At 40.9% G+C, this 22,787-nt stretch overlaps 1 protein-coding gene across 2 annotated transcripts in view; it reads right to left on the reverse strand.

The window, feature by feature from the left end:
- Rasgrf2 (Ras protein specific guanine nucleotide releasing factor 2) overlaps window positions 1-22,787 on the reverse strand; it is a 221,661-nt gene that overhangs the window by 130,059 nt on the left and 68,815 nt on the right. For both annotated transcript variants that reach the window (XM_028760160.1, XM_028760159.1), the window contains exons 3-5: window positions 6,610-6,757; window positions 4,272-4,361; window positions 706-959 (exon numbers count right to left, since the gene is read on the reverse strand). In XM_028760160.1, coding sequence (XP_028615993.1) covers window positions 706-959; window positions 4,272-4,361; window positions 6,610-6,757 — 492 coding nt within the window. The remainder of the gene's footprint in view (window positions 1-705; window positions 960-4,271; window positions 4,362-6,609; window positions 6,758-22,787) is intronic.

Raw genomic sequence — 22,787 nt, forward strand, 5'->3', positions numbered from 1 at the left:
GAGAGAGAGAGAGAGAGAGAGAGAGAGAGAGAGAGAGAGAGAGAGAGGAGTTTCTGACTTTTGAATTATGTCAGTATATTGCCTACTCAAAAACAAATACATAGTTAGAATTTCAGTAAAACACCAATCTTGTCCTCCCCCATATCTTCCTTTGTCTTAATTTTCTCCACAACATTGATCACCAGATAATCTACTACATATTTTCATTTATTCACTGCCCATTTCTGTCTCCACATCAAAATATAAATGTCACAAAGGCAGGGCTTTTTCTGCTTTGTCTCCTAATTGATACTCAGCAAAAAGGTCACTGCAAATACTTACTGCAGAAATAAATTAAACAAGGGCTCTTGGGACATCTTCGTCTGTATGCCGCCTAAAATGCTTCTGTGTAAGTTGCACACAAAGACCCATCAATCACTCCATCTCCTTCAGCTTGTAAGAGAGAGTATCTTTCACATGTTCACGCCCCGACACAGTGACAAGAACGCAAATGTCAAACAGAGACAGGAACTGAGAAAATGAGCCTTCAAGATTGAAGAGGAATGCAAATGCAGACTAACAATGCCATCTGAGGTCCCTTCCTTACTCTTAACACGAGGACCACACGGATGAATCTGCAAGGTCTAATCTTTTCAGACTAGGAGGGACATTTTCAAGAAATACTAATGAGTTCTTCCCAAATTATTCATTTATGCAAAGGCAAACCTGTTGAGAAAAATGCTGCTGACATCATCGTGGCTAATGGGGGGTTTCTTGGAGCTGGCTGCCATGCGCAGGGGCCTGAGGAAACCGTTCACTAGGACGTAGAGCTGGTGCACATACTCTGTCTCGGCCTCCACCATCGTGAACACAATCTGGTTTCTCTTCCGCATGCTCTCAGCATGGGGAGAACAAATGTAGTCCTGCACAATGGTCTTCCATTTCCTCCTACACAGCCAGCCTCTCATGAAGCTCTGAACCTACGCGGCAGGGAAGGGGAGGAACCCGGAGATGGGAGATGAGATCGGCTTTCTGAAACCGGAAGCAAAAAGCAAGCGTATACCTCATGAACCAGATAAACGCCACCCTTTAAATGCAGAATGATGCATTGATGCATTCATTCTTCAGTACAATGAACAATGGCAAGTTTTCTCCAAATAACAGGAGAAAAATGATTTTAAATGACTTTAAATGATTTTATCTTTTTCTGAGGTTCACAGATATCTTCAACAGCTTAAATGCATTAGGGTTATTTATGTAGACACTAGAATGTTCTACTACTTAGCTAATAATATTTCAAAACTTAGCTAATATATTTAAATAATAATTAAAGGTTTGTTTTTGATAATAAAGAATCCTATAATTTTTTTATTTGTAGTTAAAAGGTAATGTAAAATTTATCATCTTAATACTTTTTTAAGTGCAAAAGATTGACCTCAGGATCTTACACATGTTCTACAATTGAGCTATATGCCCAGACTCACCTTTTAGAAAATAATTTATTGTTTGTTTGTTTGTTTGTTTGTATGTGAGTGTGTGAATTTATGTATACGCATCATGTATGTTCAGGAGCCCATAGAAGCCAAAAGAGGACCTTGCATCCCCTGGGACTGGAGATACAAATGTTTGTGAGCCAGCATATGTGTGCTGGGAACCAATCCTGGTCCTCCACAGGAACGAGAAGAGCTCTCCCCTACTGAGTCATCTCTCCAGCCCCATTTTAATGACTGCCATCTATACAGCTTAGTAGCGTTGGGGTATTCATAGTTTTGATTTTCAACAATTTGCAAGATCTCTATTCTGTCATATTGAAACTCTCTACCTGTTAATGAACAATCCATAGATACTTCTCTCAGCTTCTGGTAACCACTAGTCTACTTCTGCTTCTGTGAATGTAACTACTTTAGAAACATTGTTTACATGGTTTCTTCCACTATTCATCTTCTCATTACTGAATAATTTCATTTATTACAATGTCTTCAAGGTTCACCCATGTTGAAACAGGTGCCAGGATTTCTGTGCTTCTTAAGGGTGATACCTTATTATACATTTATACTATTAATCTCTGGATGGCATCATGGTTGCCCCCATCCCTGGCTGTTATGAACAGTAGTGCTATACACATGGCTATGCCAATATCTTCTCAAGATCCAGCTCATGTTGCCATTTCTTCTGAAATATACCCAGGAATGGAATTCCTGAAAAATGCAGCATTGAATTTCATGGAGGTCTATTTACCATTCTCCAATCCACATCACACTGTTGTCCCAGTTTCTCCATATCCTTGACAAAATGTGTCATTTTCTTCTTGGTTTTATTTACAGAAGCTGGTTTTGATTCTCCAGTGATTGATAACCTTTCCATGTGCTGGCTGACCATCGATGAAACATCTTTGAATAGGAGTCTATCCAAGTTCTTTGCTCATTTTAAACCAGATGATTTTATTTATTTGTTGATGCTACATTATGTTTTGCTTTGGTTATTTAAGCCTAAAACATAAGTGTTGAAACCAGCTCATCCAATCACTCCTGTGAATGAATAATCTGAGGTTTCAGATAAGCTACATGGCTGGAAAATCTGGAAACAGAACCAATGTCTTTTTACAGGACATCGTTAGAATTCCTTAAACTCTTAGCCTCCATGTGGGCAAGACATATACTAGCCATTTGCAATGATGAACAACTTAAAATAATAATTTAATATAAATTCTCTGTTATAAAAAACATCATATAGCCCTTAAAATGGATCTGAATTTCCAGGCCATGATGGAAAAAGAGACAAATCTGGAAAAGTGCACTAAATTGTGTGGTTTTACCAGTCAACAATCATTTGCTGAATATCTCTTAAATGTCCAAGGAGCTATGAAACACCAGAAGCCCTGCTTATTAACCAGCAGAGAAAACTCAAACTCTAATCCTCTGTTTCCTCAGAATGGACCCCCAAAATAAGAAGTCCTCTTTAAATGTAAAAAATTACAGGATAAGCAATTAAGATGTGGCACTTTTAGAGATGACAGATTCAGCAAAGAGGCATATTCCAGAGTCACAGATTCATAAAAGCTTTAATTTCCTACCTAATCCCCTGAATACAACCATTATCTGTTTAGTATTCCTTTCTGTATCTCTTTCATGTATGTGACATATATCCTGCATTCAATTTTGCAACACTTAAGATGTTGCCATGTGCCTCCTCCTTCTGACAACTCAGCATCAGTATTCGTGCGGCTGTTGAGGCAGCTATGCTCGACCAAGAGAAATTAAGCACATTTCACATTTCAGTAGAATTGTGTGAAGTTCTGTGCATACTATTTTGAAAATTCTAAAGAACATGTTTGTGAATTATAAGCAATTTTGAGTTGTGATCTCTTAAAGCTAAAAGGCAACACTTTACCAAGATTAGAGAGATCAGTAGGTCATTTGGAATCATTCTTTCCCACATAGATTTGATTTGGGACACACAAAATTAATAAAGTTAATTTCAGAATCTACTAACAAGTTTAAAAATAGGTTTAAAGTTGCTTCCTCAGAGAATCACAACGGTTCAAAATTGTGTGTTTTTCTTTTATTACTCTCTTATCTGATAGATGTAGTTTTGGAAAATAGAACTAAAACTTGTGTTGAATAAAATCTTTCGGTTTGGCAGCTGTCCTTTGGTGAACAATAAATAGCTGCTTTATTAATTTACTAGTAGATGAACTCCTACAACAAGGCTGAAAATTGGATATCATTAAAATCCTTACTTACATGTAACTCCATATTATTAAAAGAAAAGCAACAGCATTAGTCTTGAAACACAGTGTCATAAACCAGGTTCAAATAAATGCTAATTTATTTGATGTAATGCTAAGGAAATAACAGTTTTATTTTTACTTTTTTATTTCATGAAAATTAAAAGTGTTCAACTCAGCCCAAAGAATCTATTCCAAGTTCTGAGCAACATACAGTTAAAGTTTTATTATAGCTAGTGGGGAGTAATTATTTCTTATATAAATAAAATTTCTTCCCAACTATGAATGTGACAAAATCGGGAGTTTCTACAGTACCAATAGAGAACACTGCTGTCTCAGTGCATATTTGTGGCATTCTTCTCGGAGTTCAAAAGGAAAGTTCTAGAACTGGAAAGAAATCTCAGGCTAAAATTTTCCAGACCAGTATGGATCCCAATGAAGGGACAGTGTAAGAGCCATTACCAGAAACATCAAGGCACTTCCCAGCTCTGGGGTATAAGAACAAAGTCACCACAACAAAGCAGACAAGTGGTTCCCATGATCCCAAAAGCTCCCTGTCTCCTACCTTCTTAATCTTCTTGATATCTGGATCATCCTCCTCTTGATGGGTGTGGCATGGGCGCATCCGTTCCTTGGCCTTATTAAGAGCAACAATCTGTAACACAAGACAGGTCCAGTTCAGAATTTGGTGAATGTTGGCATACTGTCAGGCTATAGAAGTTCTGCCTTCAAAGATATCTGAAAACCTTCATTGGATGTGCCCTCTCCTCGTCTGGTGCTACGATGCAGGGACCACGAGTCTTACTCCAAGCTTGATCTTTTGAGGGCTGACCTGAGGTCTGCCTTAGGAGAAATACTATCCCAGAACTTAGCCTGACACACTAGGCCAGTGTCTCCTCAGGACCTGTGTGAAGGCAGGTGCCATGAAGCACTGTGGCTGCTAACAACAGGGACACTCAACTTAAAGCTTCCGTAGTAAGTCTATGGTCTTTGAAGTGCCTATCTCAGTCCTTATGTATCTCCTAGGGAAAATGGTAGCTACCATGGCAACCTCAGAGCCTTGAGGTTGGTAGAAACCATCTGAAAAGGACTACTTCTAAGAAACAGAAAAGACTGTAATAAGTTGGGTTTTTTCATGTATACCCAGCCCCATGTGACCTGTAAGGGAAATTCAAGACCAAGGGGCTTCTTGCCTTTACAGCAGTACAATGCTCTACTTTAGCCTCAATCATGGTTCACACAGGCCTAAGAATTTAAACAGAATCATTGCAAAGCCAATACTGAAAAGGGTAGAAGAACATAATTGTCCCTGCAGTGACTTGTCTTTTGATCTTGTCCCCAAAATCAAGTTTATTCTATTTCCATTTTCTAGGAAAGAATTGGGAGATAAGGGAATAGGAAATAATTTCTGTCAGGCAGCCACAAAAGACATACCTGCCACTGACAGATTCTCACTGCAATTTACATTTTGACTAAAACAGAATACAGTGCAGACAGATACACACAAGTAAATGTTGGGGAGCACTGCTCAGGGCTGAGTTCTTCTCATGGTGTAAATACTAACCTGCTTCACTCAGTAGACAAACATCTGGTGTACTGGGGCAAAGAAAGAACACAATAATTTTGTTTTAAATTACAGTGCCTGATATAGTCTTTTAAAATGCGGGTTTGTTAAGTCTTCTGTTGCTGTTTGCACTGTATCAACTCTTAGGGTTGCACAGAGGAAGCTGACATGCCTAATGATACAGTGAACACACACTTGGCAGCTTGTCTTCCCTACAGGCTTTCTCATGTCCATGCTAGATCCAGATATGCTGAGCTCCATAACATGGATGTTCCCGGAAACAGGAGGTGAAACAGGAAGTAAAGCCTATACAGGAGTCACACTGAGCCTCGGGAAAGGTGAGAGGATAAAAAAGAAAATGTCTGCACTGTAAAAACAGCAAGAAAGTTGTCAAAGCTAAGGTGTCCAACAACAAAGATCCATGACTGGCACCTTTAGTCACAAATCCTTCTTTAAATAAAAGAGAGACCAATGCATCTTGGGTTAGAACAGAAAGGACAATATAATCTCTCTACATCTGTCCCATTCTTCCGTGGCTGCTCTCTATCTGTGAGCACCTACACGACAGCGTGCAAAGGTTTCTGCATAGATGGAAACCGGGGGCAGGAGGACCCAGGCACACAGCACCACAGTTATAGACTCAGAGGCACTATCACTTAACAGCAACATCACTCCGGGGGTTCACACTAAGGGACAAGGACCAAAGGAGAGACAGAAATGCCTCACAGTCAGTCAGTATCATCTTGTTTATCCCAAATGTGCTCTTCAAAATTCTGCAGGGGGGAAAGCTAGAGCCTTTAGATGAAAAATAAGTATTTCTGAATTCCTTTCAGATCCTTCCTTGGCTTTCACTTAGCCTATGTCAGAGTCACGGTTGTTACTCCAAGAGTCTATCTGAAGCAGGGCAGTGGTGGTGCACGCCTTTAATCCCAGCACTTGGGAGGCAGAGGCAGACAGATTTCTGAGTTCCAGGCCAGCTTGGTCTACAGAGAGAGTTTCAGGACAGCCAAGGCTATGCAGAGAAACCCTGTCTCAAAAAATCAAAAAAACAAAAAAGAGTCTATCTGAAGACAATTAAATATATATATTCCGATCTAATGAAGGACATTACAGTCACAAATAACAACAGGAGATGCCATGTTCGATATGGTGGTGTGATACAGCAGCACATTTACCTAACCCTGAAGCAGACAATGGATTCTGTCTAGAGCAGCAGCCCGGCCACATGTCTGTGGATGGCTGAAGAGCTCAGCATGAGGTTAAATCCTTCTCCTGAATATATAACAGATAATCACAAGGAAGAGGAAACAATATGACAGAATCGTCAACTGGTAAATACCTCTGATTTAAGCCTTTCAATTTCAGTATCTTGATCTTCGAGTTGATGTCGGAGTTGGTTAGTGGCAACTTTTTCCGTCTCCACAACCTGAACTAGATGAATGTACTTCTGCATTAACACTTCCCTCTCAATCATGACGTCCGAATAACTTAAGAGAAAATTACACAGTTAGTCACTGAACTCTACCACAGTTTCACATAACACAGTGCACACACATGAAGAAAGGGACACATGCACGTTGTTTGGCTGGTTCCACTTGACACGCTAACCTACATCATACAGCTGGTATCTCAATCATATAGAATTTTAATTACATTATCATTTTACATATTCCCTGATTAAGAATCTATTTAATGTTGGCTGCTACCCCCAATTTTAACATGACTCTGTGAAAAATTGCAAAGGAATTCTGAAAACTTTTAATATGAAAGTAATGTGTCTTCTTTAAGGAGGAGATTGGAATGTTTTAACCAACGCCATAGGTCTTCCAGTGTGGTATTCAAAGTATTTCACAGAGTAAAACACTGACCAGTGAAACTGAACTCCTACCAACCAGAATAATGTTACAACTCTGGGAATAAGGGCTGTTTAGGAAGAACTATTATGACTCTCCTGGAGGCTACCAGCTCTGTGGGGCCCTCTATGAGGCACACACCACCCACAACTCTGTTTTGAAAATGAGCAGAAGCCACAAACGTGATTTAAAAATAAAACTGTTGAGGTTTGGTTGTTTGCTATGTATTGCAATGCTAAATACTGGCCCCCACGGCCTGGTTGCCCTCAGGGATGAGAGAATCATTACATACACAAAATGATATTATTTGATCTTGCTTCTTAATTTAAAACTATTGGTTAAATAAAGATTTCTTCAGCCTATAGCTGGGCAGAAGAGAGGTGGAGTGTTTGGTTCCTGGACTTGGGATCTGAAGAGAGATCATAAGGAAAATGGTAGGTGAGGAGAGAGGAGAAGACGCCACTGGGTAAGTAAATCATGAAAACTTGCCCATGAGGGCCAGGCAATTGGAGTTAAGAGCAGTCCAGGTGGAACATGGCAAGTTATATCTCATGGTTATTGATAGAGAAGTAGACACAATCGTGTAGAGGGTAGATACCCGCCCAGCTCTAGTGCAGTAAAGACCTATTATAAATATAAGAGTTGTGTGTCTTTGATCTGGGAACTGAAAGAACAAAGGTCAGGTAGAAACCCCTGATGGAGAATAAATATTTACTCCATTAACCTCCTCCTCAGTCAGGGCCTGATTTCAGCTGCTCCACCATGTCCACTTCTTCAGCTAGACATGGTAAAGAGAAAAATCTGCTCTTAGTGTATGCTGATAATGCAACATTGGGGTGCCTGGAATATGCGGTGGTCTCAAGGCACCTGGACTATAACCCAGCATTCAGGTGCCTGGAATACAGTGCGATCCTCAGGTGCCTGGAGTGTCATGCACTGTTAAGCAACCTGGAATTTTGCATCAGATCCTCTTGGACTATTTAGTGTGGTAAGATGCATGGTCCTTCCTTTCTTCATAAAACCTTTTCCCAATGGCATGATAACAGTTATGGTTACTAACAGACAGTTACTTGCTGGGTGTATAGGACGTATCATACATTTCCTCTTTGCATGTGAGAGGTGGGATTTATGATCCCAATTGTTAGAGAACGAATTTGGCTCTCAGTGTGCATTTTGGCACCAGGTTAGACAGCTAGGAAGTGGTAGCATTAGGACCAAATCAAAGTCTGTCTGACCTGAATCCATGTTAGTCACCACAAGCTAACTGCCTCTCAGGGGAGAAGCAGTACCTCTTTGGAGGCAACTGCCAAATCTTCAGGCTGCTTGCCTTTTCTTTGGAACCTTGACCCACTGCAGCCATGTTTGTATCCAAAAACCTCCCTCAAGACCATGGTGAACAACCTTAAGAAGAGATGCCAGGTGCCAATGATGCCAACTAGAATCTCTCTTCCTAGAATCTTGCTCTGTTTCCTTTAAGTGAGATGGTATGAACCTGGAAACTCAGGTTGCCATTGTTGGGCAGCTCTGTTTGACCACTCCATCCCAAAGCAGTCAGAGCTGGTCTGCTCAGGAAGAAAAATATAGGCAGATATTCAGAAAAGCAAACAGAAGACAAGCAGAGTGTCTAAGACAGAAAGGTGTCAGCTACCGGGGTTCCTGCAGGCTTTCATGACATCTGAGTAAGATTTCATCCTGGAATTCAAAGAGATATCTAACTTCCTTCTAGTAAATTCTCTTTCTAACCCAACCACTTTGAAATAGCATTGTATTCCTTAAAACCAAGAAGTCTTGGGACCATGGAAAAGTCACAACTGTAGGCCTGTCACCTGACACCTTCGCATTGAAGTCAGGAATACTAGAGTCTTGTTGAGGATCCCAAGTTAGCAGCCTTCTTAGGTCACCTGCTCTAAGAAATCATCCTTTGAGCTTAGAGAGAAGGGCTATGCACCTGTGAGAGAATGGAAAGAAGAAAGAAGGGGGAGGGCTTTTCCTAAGTCATCCTTCCTCCAAAGCTCTGGTTCTCAACATGTCACTCAAAACCCCTTTGGGGTCCAACAACCCTTTCTCAGGGGCTGCATATCAGAGATTCTACATATCAGATATTTACATTATGATTCATAACAGTAGCAAAATTAGTTATGAAGTAGCGACAAAATAATTGTACGGTTGTGGGTCACCATAACATGAGGCACCATACATATTAAAGGGCCACAGCTTTAGGAAGGCTGAGAATCAGTGTTCTAAGTACAGTAGAACGTGAGAAACAGAATTATAAAAATCCTGCCCTTTCTTGCCAGCATCATCAGAAATATGTGAAAGTGTTCACAAATGTATTATTAGATCAGCATTAGGGAAGCAGAATAGTGTTTTGTTTTATCGTCTAAAAAAAAATCAAAGCAAACAACGGAATGAAAAGACATGCAAACCCAGGCCAAGATTCAGGGCTGGGCTCCTGGGGACTCACGGCTGACAATGGCTGCCCTTCTTTTCCAAGGCTCCACATAAATGTTAGAAAAATTGACTTGCTCATTGTTTGCTCTTAGTGAAAAAAAAAACTAGAACAAGATTGAAAAGTGTACTGTTAACAAACCAAGTGTTTTATAAACTTCAATGGGAAAAAAAAGGCTGAGCAGAATTCATTTGGTGGAAAACTGTAGAAGAGGAAAGGACAGGTGCAGAACCCCGCACGAGGGTATGAGATGGCTCATGCCAGGGCTGACCCAGAGAAGCTCCAGACACAGAATCAGCTAGTGCAAGAACAGAAGCTAGCACAGGGGCAGGAAGGGGGCCTGCAGAATGTCAGGGATGTTGGTTCCTCAATCCCATCTCCAGATCACCACCCACGATCTGTTCTTTGTAGAAAAGCTGGCCACCTTCCTACAGAAGGCTGGGCTCCAAGACAGAACAGAGCATAGGTCAGTCCTGGAATTCACTGAAGACATAAGGGGGAACCAAAAAAGGAAAAGTATGTTTAGCAGTATCCAGAAATGAATTGTGTGGGGACCACTTCCCCGCTGTGATGCAACTTAGTGCAAACTGTGGCAGACAACAGCATGTTTACTGTGAAGTGTGGCAAAGCAGTGGATGGTACTTCCAAGGTGAGTCCACAAAAGACTGGCTCCCATCTCACAGTCTCTCCACTGCTGTGTTTTGATGGATTTGCTTTAGTCTCTTGCTGGTTTGCTCAGAAGGGAGCCAGATGCCTGACTGTGAACTGATTCATCCAGGGGCTCATGATGAAGAGAAAGGGAGGGAGTTCTCTCCCTAAGACTCATCTAGAGACTCTGCTCAGCACAGCACGTAAGGTAGTGACTCTAGCCAGCAACTAACTGTATAACTTAGACAGCAGCAGACCCTTCCTAACCTGTGCATTCAGAGGAGCCCACAGAGAGAAACTCGAGCAGAGGCAACCAGGCTAATCCTTGCTAAAACACCTGGGCTGCAGAAGCAGTGATGGATAGTGAGTTCCTTATTGTGACAATCATTGTGAAATAAATGGTTATTCTACAGAAGCTACAGATAGCAAATACAGCCTCAAGTGAACCGACAGAAAAGATGCCACAGGAAGCAAGGGTCATTCTGGCCGCTGAGACTCGCTGTCTTCAGAGATAGGAAGGATATTAAGAGTCGAGAAGCAAGCAAAGGCTGCCATGGAAATGAAGCCGTCAGATAGAAGAAGACTTGGAGACAAAGCCTAATCGCTACAATTCCACAGGTCAATGGATGTATTAACCCATAAAACAGAGACAGATGACAAGCAAGCAGAGCAGTCAGAAACCAAGAGGAATCTAACAGGCTGTCTGCAGGAAGTGATACTCAAGAAGCAAATGTTCAGTTCTGTGTGATCATTCATGTGCTGTGGGACCGAATGCCAACTTTAATACTCTGGTGTATAATATTGCTGTGTCTGCTGTGCAAATGCTCCTTATTGCTTTTTCTTACCAATAACAAAGTGAGTTGTAGGGACACAGTAATAGGTATGCAGTGTGCTGTTTCAGCTCATGAGGCGGCATGAGTCAAGTAGGGCCATGCATGTCTCGTCACGTCAGATCTTACTCCTCTGTCTAACTGTGTCATCAAACCTTGCACTGGTTTTTAATTTCCAGAATTCACCTATGGCAAAATTCAAAGACCTGATAGAATTTAGAGAACAGAGAATAAATGTGTAAAACTTTGTAAAATGATAATAAATGACAATAAAAGCAATAAAAGCTCTGCATCAGAAGAGAGAAAACACAATGACAAGACACAAAATATCTATATCCAGTTGGCCTTCCTTGTGGCGATCAACTCAAACTGTGTTGAGTTGATAAATCAGCAGGGATTTCATTATATTTTAGGACAAAGTCAACTAACATAAGAGCTACAAAATATATAAGCAACAGCTACGGAGGAAGCAAAAGGACATAGAGGTAGCACAAGAGTTAAAAGTCTCTTATTTATAACAAGTGGATAGATAATACTGGGTAACATTAGACAAAAGTGCTCATGTAACATAGCAGGCCAATAACTGTATGAACAGATATACTATTTAATCAAAAAATGGTGACAATCTTTAGAAAACATTAACACTTAGTATGAGCAAAAGCAGAATGCATTGGGCAATGCTACACAGTGCTCCAGACTAAACCATTGTAGAAGACAATATTGCAAACACACCAAAGCTGGTGTGAAAAATTGTATCACTTGCATATTGGTGTTTTCATTTCTAGAAGAAAAAGATCAGATTTTTGTGAAGAAGTACCAAGAAATAAGGTGTTTGTTCATTAAAACAACAGACCTGAGACCACCTTCTTGACCCATTTGTAGAACATAAGTGGTTAAACAAGTATAGTATATCAGGATTTACTGTGAGGTATGTTTTTAGACATGATTTTAAAATCATGTTTTTAAAAATAGCTATAAAGATAGCCATGACTGTAGCAGAGCACTTGACCCATACATGTGACATCCTAAGTTCTATCCCCAGTACTGCCAAAAAAAATAGTTATAAAATAATGACTTTATCAAAGACCTACCGATGCTTGAAAAGGGGAAAGTAAACCAAGACAGTCTGTACACAGCGTATATCTAGGTACGGATGTGTGTGTTCATATGTAGAGAAAGCAAATTACTTGAAATGCATGAAGTATATAGATATATCTAAAGTGTAGTGGGGGGAGGAAGAGAGAAAAACAAGAACTCTAAGTAAGGTCATAGATCAAAGCACAGAGCTGTGATCCCTGAGTGGAGACATTATGAGTGGTGTTTCCTCACCTCTTTAGCTACTATGTGTATGCTTGTTTATATTTCTACCACCTCTACAATACTGAGGGTAAGGATACATAAAATTCTGTTAGTTACTTACCTCATGCATTAGGTATTAGTAATACAATAATAGATGGAATAACACTAATGTATAGAGTAAACATTGCTTTACATGTTTCTAAGAGTCCAAGTTGATCTATGACTAAAACATACCATTGACTGGCATATCAAAGCACTGGACACAGGAGCTAACAAAATGGAAGGGGTGGGGAGTCTGTGTTCTCGTGGACCTTAGGCAGCAGTAAGAAGGAAAGAGAAAATCAATAAGAAAACCAGGTAATTAGCACTGAATTGGAAAATGGGTGGAAGGTGAATCAGAAACAGGAAGAGAAGGATTACAGTTCCAAGCCGGGTATAGCATGTTCTAATCAGGAAGCTAGTCCTAGCAGAATGGCCTGAAGGACAGACATCAGATAAAAGGACAACGAAGTGCAAACGCTTGGTGATGGGGTGAGGTGGGTCTGGCCTGGCTGAGGAGAAAATGAGGTCACTGGTCTCCAGGAGGCAGGCCCAGAAGGTCTGGAAGAGGGAATGGAATGGTCAAACATGAAGACAAATGTAGGATCTCAGGCTTTCCTTCTTGTGTGAGATTTGAGCCTGGGTTTTAAAAACAGATCAATATTTGTCTTCTTGACAAGACGATTTTGGCTGTTGAGATGGAGAAAAGACAAGGGTTGGGAGTGGCTCTTGCTGAGAGAGGTGAGAACAGCTAGGGTTATGCTGCAATAGTCCAGGGTAAAATGGTCAACACTAGCCAAGCGTCTAGTATGAGACCAAGCCAACATTACTGAAAACATTGAACAACACAGTATCTTTTACAGAGCTTTATGTGTCTCATGCAGTAATTGTCATGTGACTCACTCCACTGGCTCCTATTGCTCTGTTCCACTTGTACTGGGACAGCCTTTTAACCATGTCTCACAAACCTTCTGTATGAATCCCACTAGAAAATGAGTGTCCATTCTCAGCCAGATCAACTTTGCATGCCTGGCTTTTCTTTTAAAAAATGTTTCTGAGTGTCTCGTAGTGTTTCTCTTCTAATGTGTTTCCAATGCATACTTTACTTGATTAAAATTTTCATTTCCTAGATACTGTCCAAACTTTTTAAAATGTATTTTTTTTGTATTCAAGTCATTCCCTATCCAAAGGAACAAGAAGAAAGGGGGGCAGGGGGGTGAAGAAGAGAAGGCGGTTTCACACTGCCAAGGGAAATAAAGTGAAGCTGTGTAAGTCAACATAATGAAAGCAAACCTAAAAGCCCATCTGTGGAATAGCAACATATGTTATGCCTAGAACACACATGGGCACAAAATATTGGTGTGTAATATTCATAAGTCAAACCAAACCACCACTACTTCACACGGGAGAGAAGGGAGCATTCAAATGAAATTGCAAAAAGCCCAGAGAAAAGACACAGTGTGGAATTATAGTCTCACACTATTTTTATAATTGCATGATGTATGCAGCTTAGTTAGAGGTTACTAGATGCTCATCCTGCTCATTTTAGTTCAAGACATATGTATGACGTGAACTGTAGCAAAACCCAAGATGAAAACTTTTGGTAAAGGTCTCTAAAGAAAAATTCCAACTCCAACCTCCAGGGGAATGCTCAGCTTTATAGGGAAGACCACTGAGAATCAACCCTTCCTGTCGCAAGAATCTTGATGTCTTTGGGAACAGGAAGAATGCAGGCCCAGAAGGCAGCAGTACAATACCCGACTAAACAACTTTTGAATATCGGTGGCTGCAGCAAATCTACAGTCTAGATTTTCCCTACAGGCTCACGTATGGATGGCTGATCCCCAGAGTAGTGCTAGTGTGAGGTGATGGGAACCCTAAGCAGATTGTTAGAAATAGACATTTGAAGAGGATTGGGGGACACTGGTCTTCTTACCATTCTTTTTTACATCATGTCTCTGAGGCAAACCATTTTGCTTCATCTCATACCCCTGCAGCAGCTTGCTGCCTCACCATAGGCTCCAAGGAGTGGAGACAATAGATCATGAGCCAGACCATCTGAGACAAAATATACCTTTTCTCTTTGAATTTGTTACAATGATCCAAAGTGCTCTAACAAATGCCTAGCTTTCCTCATGGTTCCTCAGCATCAATGGACTATCTTCGACACTATCTGGTTCTCAAATTCTCTCACATCGGAATCTCCACTCCACTGGCATCAGTACTCCTTGGGTATCACTTTAGCAGGGGTCATGGTACTATTACCCCACCAGTCTCTTTCTGAAAGTTTCCTTGTTCCCCTGCTATCCTCTTTCCAGTCATTGACAACCCAAATGTTAACAAAATAATAAGAAAAACAATTGTAAAGATAGCCCTCCTCTTCTATCAATGATCTTCTACAGTCCACAGTCACAGTTCATTAGTTACATATCTCACTGTGGGCTGAGTGAAGGTTTTGTCATAATCCTTTTTAATTTACAAGTCAACAGAGAACTATGGTATAAACCTTTCCTCTCTTGAATATTAATTTTTTTAAAAAAATATTTCATTGTAATCTATCACATAAACAAACTGAAAGAAAAAAATGACATGATCATCTCATTAGATGTTGAAAAAGCCTCTGACAAAATCCAACACCACTTTATGATAAAAGTCTTCAAGAGATCAGACATACAAGGTGCATACCTAAATATAATAAAGGCAGTATACAGCAAGTCAATAGCCAACATCAAATTTAATAGAGAGAAAATTAAAGAAATTCTACTAAAATCAGGGACAAGACAAGGATGTCCACTCTCCATATCTATTCAATATAGTATTTGAAGTTTTAGCTTAAGCAATAAGACAACTAAAGTATATCAAGGGGATATAAACTAGAAAGGGAAAATTAAAAGCATTGATATCTGCAGATGATCTGATAGAACTCATGAGTGACCCCAAAAATTCTGCCAAGGAACTCATACAACCAATAAACACCTTCAGCTGTAGGCTCCTTGCTGGCAGGTCCAGGCGAAAGGAGAAAGGTCCTGGTCCCGCTGGGTCTCTCCAGGACTGAGTGGGATGGTAAGTCTCGACAGTCCAAAAGAAATGAACCGAGCTGGGAGTCTTATCGGAGCAGGAACTCAATTTTATTGCATCAGCCTCTCACTTATATAAACTCGGAGCATAGGGCGGGGAATTTTTGGTGGGGTGAGATAATGTAGGAGGAGGGGAAGGGTGACAGAGGGTGTAGAGTGACTGACAGGGCCAATGGCAAAGCTCTACATCAGCCATGGCAGGGCAGAAGCAGGGCCAAACAGGTCTTGCTGAGTCACCCCATACAAAAGTGACTGAAGTAGGTCTCAAAACTCGAGCTAGGCTTAGGCTCTCCCACAAGGCTGCAGAAGCTCAAGCCAGGCTCAGGTTTGTCCTCAAGACCCAAACTAGGGTCAAAATGGGGTCCAACATTCAACAAAGTGGCTGGATACAAAATTAACTCAAAAGAAAAATCAGTAGTTGCCCTATATACAAATGACAAATGGGCAGAGGAAGAAATCAAGGAACAACCTTCACAATAGCTGTAAATAATATAAAATATCTTGGTGTAAATCTAAACAAGCAAGAAAAAAACTTGTGTGACAAAAACTTCAGGTCTTTGAAGAAAGAAATTGAAGAACTCAGAAGATGGAGAGGTTTCCCATGCTCATGGGTCAGTAGGATTAACCTAATAAAAATGGCCATCTTACCAAAAACAATCTACAGATTCAATACAATTCCCATCAAAATTGTGCACAATTCTTTACAGAGCTTGAAAGAATAATACTCAATTCCATATGGGGAAAACAAACAAACAAAAAACAAAATTAAGACAGCTAAACTATTCTGTAAAAGAAAAGATCTTCTGGAGGTAACGCCATCCCTGATTTCAAGCTGTACTACAAAGCAATAGTAATAAAAATCACACAATATTGGCATAAAAACAGACAGGTTGATCAATGGAATAAATCAAAAATTAAGAAGTAAATCCACATATCTATGAATATTTGATTTTTGACAAGGAAGCCAAAAGTATACAATAATAAAAAGAAAGCATTTTCAACAAATGGTGCTGGCCTAACTGTATGTCTGCATGTAGAAAAATGAAAATAGATCCATATTTATCACCATGCACAGAACAAAGTAGAGCAAAGACCTCAACATAAAACCAGATACACTAAATCTGATGGAAGAGAAAGTAGGGAATGGGATTGAAGGCATTGGTACAGGAGACAAAGTCCTAAACATAACACCAATAGGGCAGGCACTAAGATCAACAATTAGTACATGGGACCTCATGAAACTGAAAAGCTCTGTAAGGCAAAGGACACAGGAAAGGGCAGGTGAGGGGAGAGCACTGGAAGACACAGCTGGAGTGGGTTTGCATCCCTGGGATGAGCTAGAAACCAAGGATGATAGAAACTCTCAGGAATCTGCGAGGGTGATCTTAATCAAGACTACTAGCAATGGGAGATATGGAGCCTGAACGGGCCCATCTCCTATAACCAGGCAAGACTTCCAATGGAGGGATTGGGACATCAGCACAGCCACAAAACCTCTGACCTACAATTTGTCCTGCCTATAGGATATGTAGGGAATGGCCAACTAATGAATGGTCCAGGTTGAGACTCACCCTTGACACTGGTAATGATAGTCTGCTATACTTGTGGACAGGAGCCCAGCATAATCATCATCAGTGAGGCCTGACCAGCAACAGATGGAAACAGATGCAGAGATGCACAGCAAACATTAGGCAGAGCTCTGGGAATCCAGTGGAAGAGGGAGAGGAAGGATTGGAGGAGTGAGAGTGGTCAAGAACAACACAATAAAACCTATGGAATCAACTAACCAAGAGAGAATCTGCAACCAGGGAGTCTGCATGGGACTGACCTAGACCCTCTGCACATATGTCATATATAGTTGTATAGGTTGGTCTTCATGTGGGACTCCTAGCAGAAGAATCAGAGAGTGTCTCTGACTTTGTTGCCTGCCTTTGGGACTATTTCCTACTACTGAGCTTCTTCTAGCCTCAATAGGAGAGGATGTACCTAGTCTTACTGCAACTTGATATGCCAAGGCAGGTTGATAATCACAGAGGACTCTCCTTTTCTGAAGAAGAGTAGAGGATGAGTGGAAGTGGATGGGGAAAGAACTGGGAAGGGAAATTGTAGTTGGAGTGTAAAGTAAATCAATTAATAAAAATTATGTTTTAAAATGTTTTATAATAAGAAGTTAATTGAATAAAATAACTTAAATTGATAGTAAATATCAAGACCCTTTCAGCTGATTAGATGTTCTTAGAAAGAACATTTTGGTAACCAAGTGGAGGATTGTGACAGAGAACAATGGGAAGAGGATGGGTGAGGTGGCTAAACAGTCAGCATTCATAACTTTGACCTGGGAAAAGTGCCCCAGACATGGACAGCAGTAGAGACCTATGACAATCCACAAGCAGGATTCACGGTGACTCACTGGATGTGAAGAGTGTGTGGAAGAAGAGGGAGGCCACACTGATGTCTTGAGTGCCTGAGTTCTGTAAGAAGAAAGGTAGTAGGAGCTACAGAATGCAAATCATGAGTTTGGTTTTAAGCATCAAGGTATCTCTGAGCTCTGAGGAGATGATACATAGATAGTTCATCATAGAAAAATGCACATTTGAAAATTAGCACATGTAATGGAGGCAATGTATCTTTCTGGTTAACTGAACATGCTTTGGAGTTGCTCTGACCTTTCTCGAAATCCAGTTCTACCATTTACTTAGCTGATGGCTTTCACAAGGTCATCTTATCTAAGACTCATGCAATGGAGACAGAACCATGTAATTATTGATGGTTAAATCAAATGAAGTACATGATCCACTAGGCAGAGAAGGGTGGCACTAGTCACCTGGGGTGAATCTTTGGGTAGAAACCAAAGAGGAGCAAAGACAAAGCCACCTGTCATCAAAAGGCTACCGGAAAAACAAACCCAAGAGTGGATTAAAGCTTTCTTTCCCATGAAGAAAATAGATTAAGGTTTAACTGAAAGAGTTAGTATCTACTTATATTAAGGAATGACAAGGTAAAAGAAAGGGTAAGTCAAGGTCTTCCCATGCTCCATCTGACAGCTTCCTGAAATGGAAGCATCATCTGCCAATTCCTTTCCCCATTGAACATTCCCCCCTCAAAGCTAGCCTGAGCTCCCTGTATGAGGTACTCATGGAGAGGAGTGAAGAGGACAGAGGTGTGGATTTGAGCAGATCCTCATGTGAAGAAATTGGAAAACCAGCTAAAGGCAGTGGGGTGGTCTGCAACACCAAACACATAGGCCACAGGTTGGTGCTAGGGCAAACACAATAGTCTCAACATCTCCAAATCTGACCATCTCCTGACCTCAACACAAACCTAGATCTTGTCTCAGAACAAACCTTACTTCTCTTGTTGTCCCTGGCAACTCATTCTTTCATGACTTACCTGCTACAAGGCAGGCTGGTCACTAATCATCCTGTGACTTCCTAATTCATCTTTCTTATGATCTAGCTCACCTTTCCAATTCCCCCTGGCCACAAAGCAACATCTGATCCACAAACTCACACTAATTCATCATTTCTTCTAATGGTTGACATTGTCTAAGATAGAGGGCAAAAGATATGTTATATGCCATCTTGACTTAATATTGTTGACATTCAGATGGTCATAAAGTCCACTGGTAGGTGTCCACACACCTCTGAACTACTTTATCCCTCAGTTCCTGATCGCCATAGTCCAGATCCTGTGGACACTATTGTGAAGCTAGGTTTGCATGAACTCAGAGAGAGTACACTGTGTCCTCTTCCAGACCAAGAACATCTTACTCCTGAGGCTCTGCAGGCTCAGTGTCCCAGCAGTTAAACACTCAAAGAATGTCATGTGAGCCAAGAAGTCTGCAAGATCCACAACTGATTAGATCAGTTTCCAAATATTCTCACATACTCAGCTTCTTTAATCTAGCCTGACACATATGGCTGAGAAAATAAAGAAAGGACATCAGTTATTGTCATCCTCAAGTGGCAAATAATGTATAATACAGCCATAACCTTAAGTTATGGTCTGGCTTCAACTTACATAAATAAAAAGAAGGCTGAGTCCTGGTAGCAGCTTCCCACATACCCATGCCATGACATGTATGGAATGAAATCTTAAGTGAATTCGTGTTCTAGAATTCGCATGTTGAGGAACTATGTGCAAAAATTTACATCAACATTCCTTGACCAAGTCAAAGCTTCAAAATGAAAATACTAATCCCAGTGATACTATTTTTTGGATCAGACACAGAGGAAGAAATAAGCAATTGGCCATCCCAGAAAATGATTCAAAGATCCTCTCATACCAAACTGTGGCAAGGTGGGCTACTCTGGCACAGGAGCCAACAGAATGGTGAGTCTTTCATGGTGCAGACAGCGCCCCAGGCTGCATGGAGGAGCCACTCTAAGAACAAGGAGATGGGAAACAGTTGTCTTGTGTGGTGTCTACAGGAGGATTTATAACTCAGTAAAGAACAAGCCTTGTGCTAGAACAGTTACTGATTAATCAAAAGCTCCAACTTCTGAAAAGAGAAAGCAATAAAGCTTTAACTATTGTCTACTTTAAAGTTCTCCATTGAAAGTCAAATGGCAAATTAATGTCACCAGATTATCCACTAAAAATGAAATGTTTAGCCATCCAACCCCAACTCGTTAGTTGAGTTTCATGCACAATGCCAAGGAACAAGATGGCTAATGATTCTCTCTCTGTAGCATCCTCATTAGATTTCTGGCATTGTTTGTACAAAAAAAAAAAGTCAGGGTATTTTTTGAGACTCTGGGTTATTATTCCTTGATTTAGAAAATAAATATTTCAGAATCACTTCAGTTCAAAGAGGCAAATACAGGATCCCAAGTTTAAAATGGTCAGACTCAGAGGAATCATCAAAGATCTTAGTCTCAGGCATTAAATCAAAGCAAAGCAAGAATAACAGAAGGATCAAAGCATCAAGGGGAAAATAGATCAGCTACTAAGAAGATCTTGAAATCTCAGAGAACAAAAAGATATTTACCATTCTGCTCTGTGAAGCACTTAAGTGGTTTCTCAAGTCTGCCTCTGGATAGAATCACAGGAGCCTTATATTTCATCACATCTCAGATACAACCAATTACTGACCACATCCACACCTACAACAAAGTCTTACCATGGTGTCACAGAGCAAACAAAAACTTCTCTTCTGAAATCCATATATCTTTAAAGTAATTCTCACTGTGGTAAATTTGCCAAAATCTTTGCTTGGCAACTGTAAAGGCTTTTATGGAATTCAATGGTTCCTGCTCTTCTAAAACGTCAAATAAGGTCAAATACTCATGTTTCAAATTACATACTTCATTTTAATGCTCACGTAGAAAAGAATAGACATAGCCACAAAGACTCTGAATGCAAATGACCCCAGGGCTCTACCTTGCCAGCGTGATCCATCTTTCATCTTTGAAGAGCTGACCGTCTTTCTCTAGCAAGTCACTCTGCATTAGCCCCAGCTGTGGAGCTCAGACAGTGAACACCAGAGCAATGAGCAGTGTAGCTGCTCCACACATCACAGAGCAATGAGCAGTGTGCCTGTCCCCTCACATCACAGACTAGTTGACAACTGCATCTCAGTGAACTACTTAGAAGATGATAAGGGAAAAGAAATGAAGTATTTTGTAATTGTATCTTTCCCTTTCTACCCTGACTTCACATTATTCTACTTTCATCTTTGAAGAGAGGAAGAGAAAAAGAGAAGAAAACCCGAGCAAAGGAAGAAGATAAGGAAGAGAGGAACTATTTGGAGCTCTGGTTAAATGACAGACCCATGAGGTGCTGCAGCTTAACCACCTGGTGTTAGACTTTGTCCAATCAGTTTGACTTTCTGTTTTCTCATTTGTCAAGTTGGGCTGATGGTACCCAACTAAGTTACTGCAAATAATATAAAAGATAAGTGTGCAAAGCACTTAACATTGAAAAGTGGTCCTTACAAAGCAGCAAGGCCAGGGACGTTTCTGGAAAGAAAGGGAAGCAAGAAATCATTGAGGACTGATTCTTTGTTTTGTTTCTATTAAACCAACCTGGAGGCTCCTGATCACAATGAATGTGCCCCAGATCCTCCTCTCAAGTCTCAAGGTCCACAGGAAGTAGCCGCTCAGGAAGCAGAAACCACACAGAAGATAACTCCAATTGCTAAGTATCTGCATGCAGTGCATATGCGATGGGGTGTGGCAGAGTTTGGAGTAGGATTGAAGAGGAATGACTGGTCTCAGTGTCTCAGGAACGTGGGAGAGACATGGGGGAGGGGAGGCTTGTCAAAGGCCCAGGAAGAAGACGCTCTATGGGTGAGTTTTGCTTTGAAATATCAGAAAGATGAGATGAAGAACTGAGCACGAGGGTGAAATGAAGGCACCTGTGAGGAACATTTTTCTGTGAACTTGTCACAAGCTAGAGTCATTTGGGAAGAGGAGACTTCAACCGAGAAAAAGTGTGGCCCATAGGCAAGTCTGTGGTATATTTTCCTGATTGACAGGTGATGTGGGAGGGCCCAAGTAACTATAGACATTACCACTTCAGCATTGGTGGCATGATGAGAGAGCACCTTGAGCAGGCCATGGTAGGCAAGCCAGTAAACAGTGTCCTCCATGGCCTCTGCATCAGCTCCTGCCTCCAGGTTCCTGCCTTGAGTTCCTGCCTTGACTTCCTGGATGATGGATTTGAGCTATAAGAGGAAAGAAATAAACCCTTTCCTCCCCGGGGCCATTTTGGTCAGAGTTTTTATCAAGGCAATAGAAACTGTAATCTAGACAGCATCCCAGGCTGGGGAGAAGACAGGTGAAAAGCAGCAAGCACACACAGAAGCAAAGGAACTGGATTTGAATCAAGTAATCAAAAAGGGTGCCTGCCTCCCCCCTCCCCCTTCAGACTTCACACTCCTATCTAAATACACACAGAGGGGTGTTTACAGTCCTGGTATTACTTAGGAGAAAATAAGACACATTTTTCTATTTCTGCAGTTAGAATTTGTTACTACCATTTTTCAACAACAGGACTGCATGGGCAGGGAGTGGGGCCAGGTGTTACAAAGGGGGGCTCCACTCGCACTTATCAGGCTCTGTCAGTCCTAGCTGTGTGACCTTACACAAGTGAACTAACCTTCCGGGCCTCTCTTTCCTTATATGCAGGACAGGAAGTGTAAACTCCCTGTAGCAGTCTTCTGGGAGGGGTGGTCATACATTTAGTAAATTCCCTAATTGAGAAGCACTTAGTCAGTGCTTAGTATGTAGGAAGAAATCCATGTCGACTGCCAACAACTGTTATTGTTTCTGTCTGCTACTTTAACTATAACAGAGCCATGGGGAAGTACAAACAACTAC

This window comes from Grammomys surdaster, unplaced genomic scaffold, assembly GCF_004785775.1.
Source record: "Grammomys surdaster isolate TR1022 unplaced genomic scaffold, NIH_TR_1.0 126391, whole genome shotgun sequence".
NCBI lineage: Eukaryota > Metazoa > Chordata > Mammalia > Rodentia > Muridae > Grammomys > Grammomys surdaster.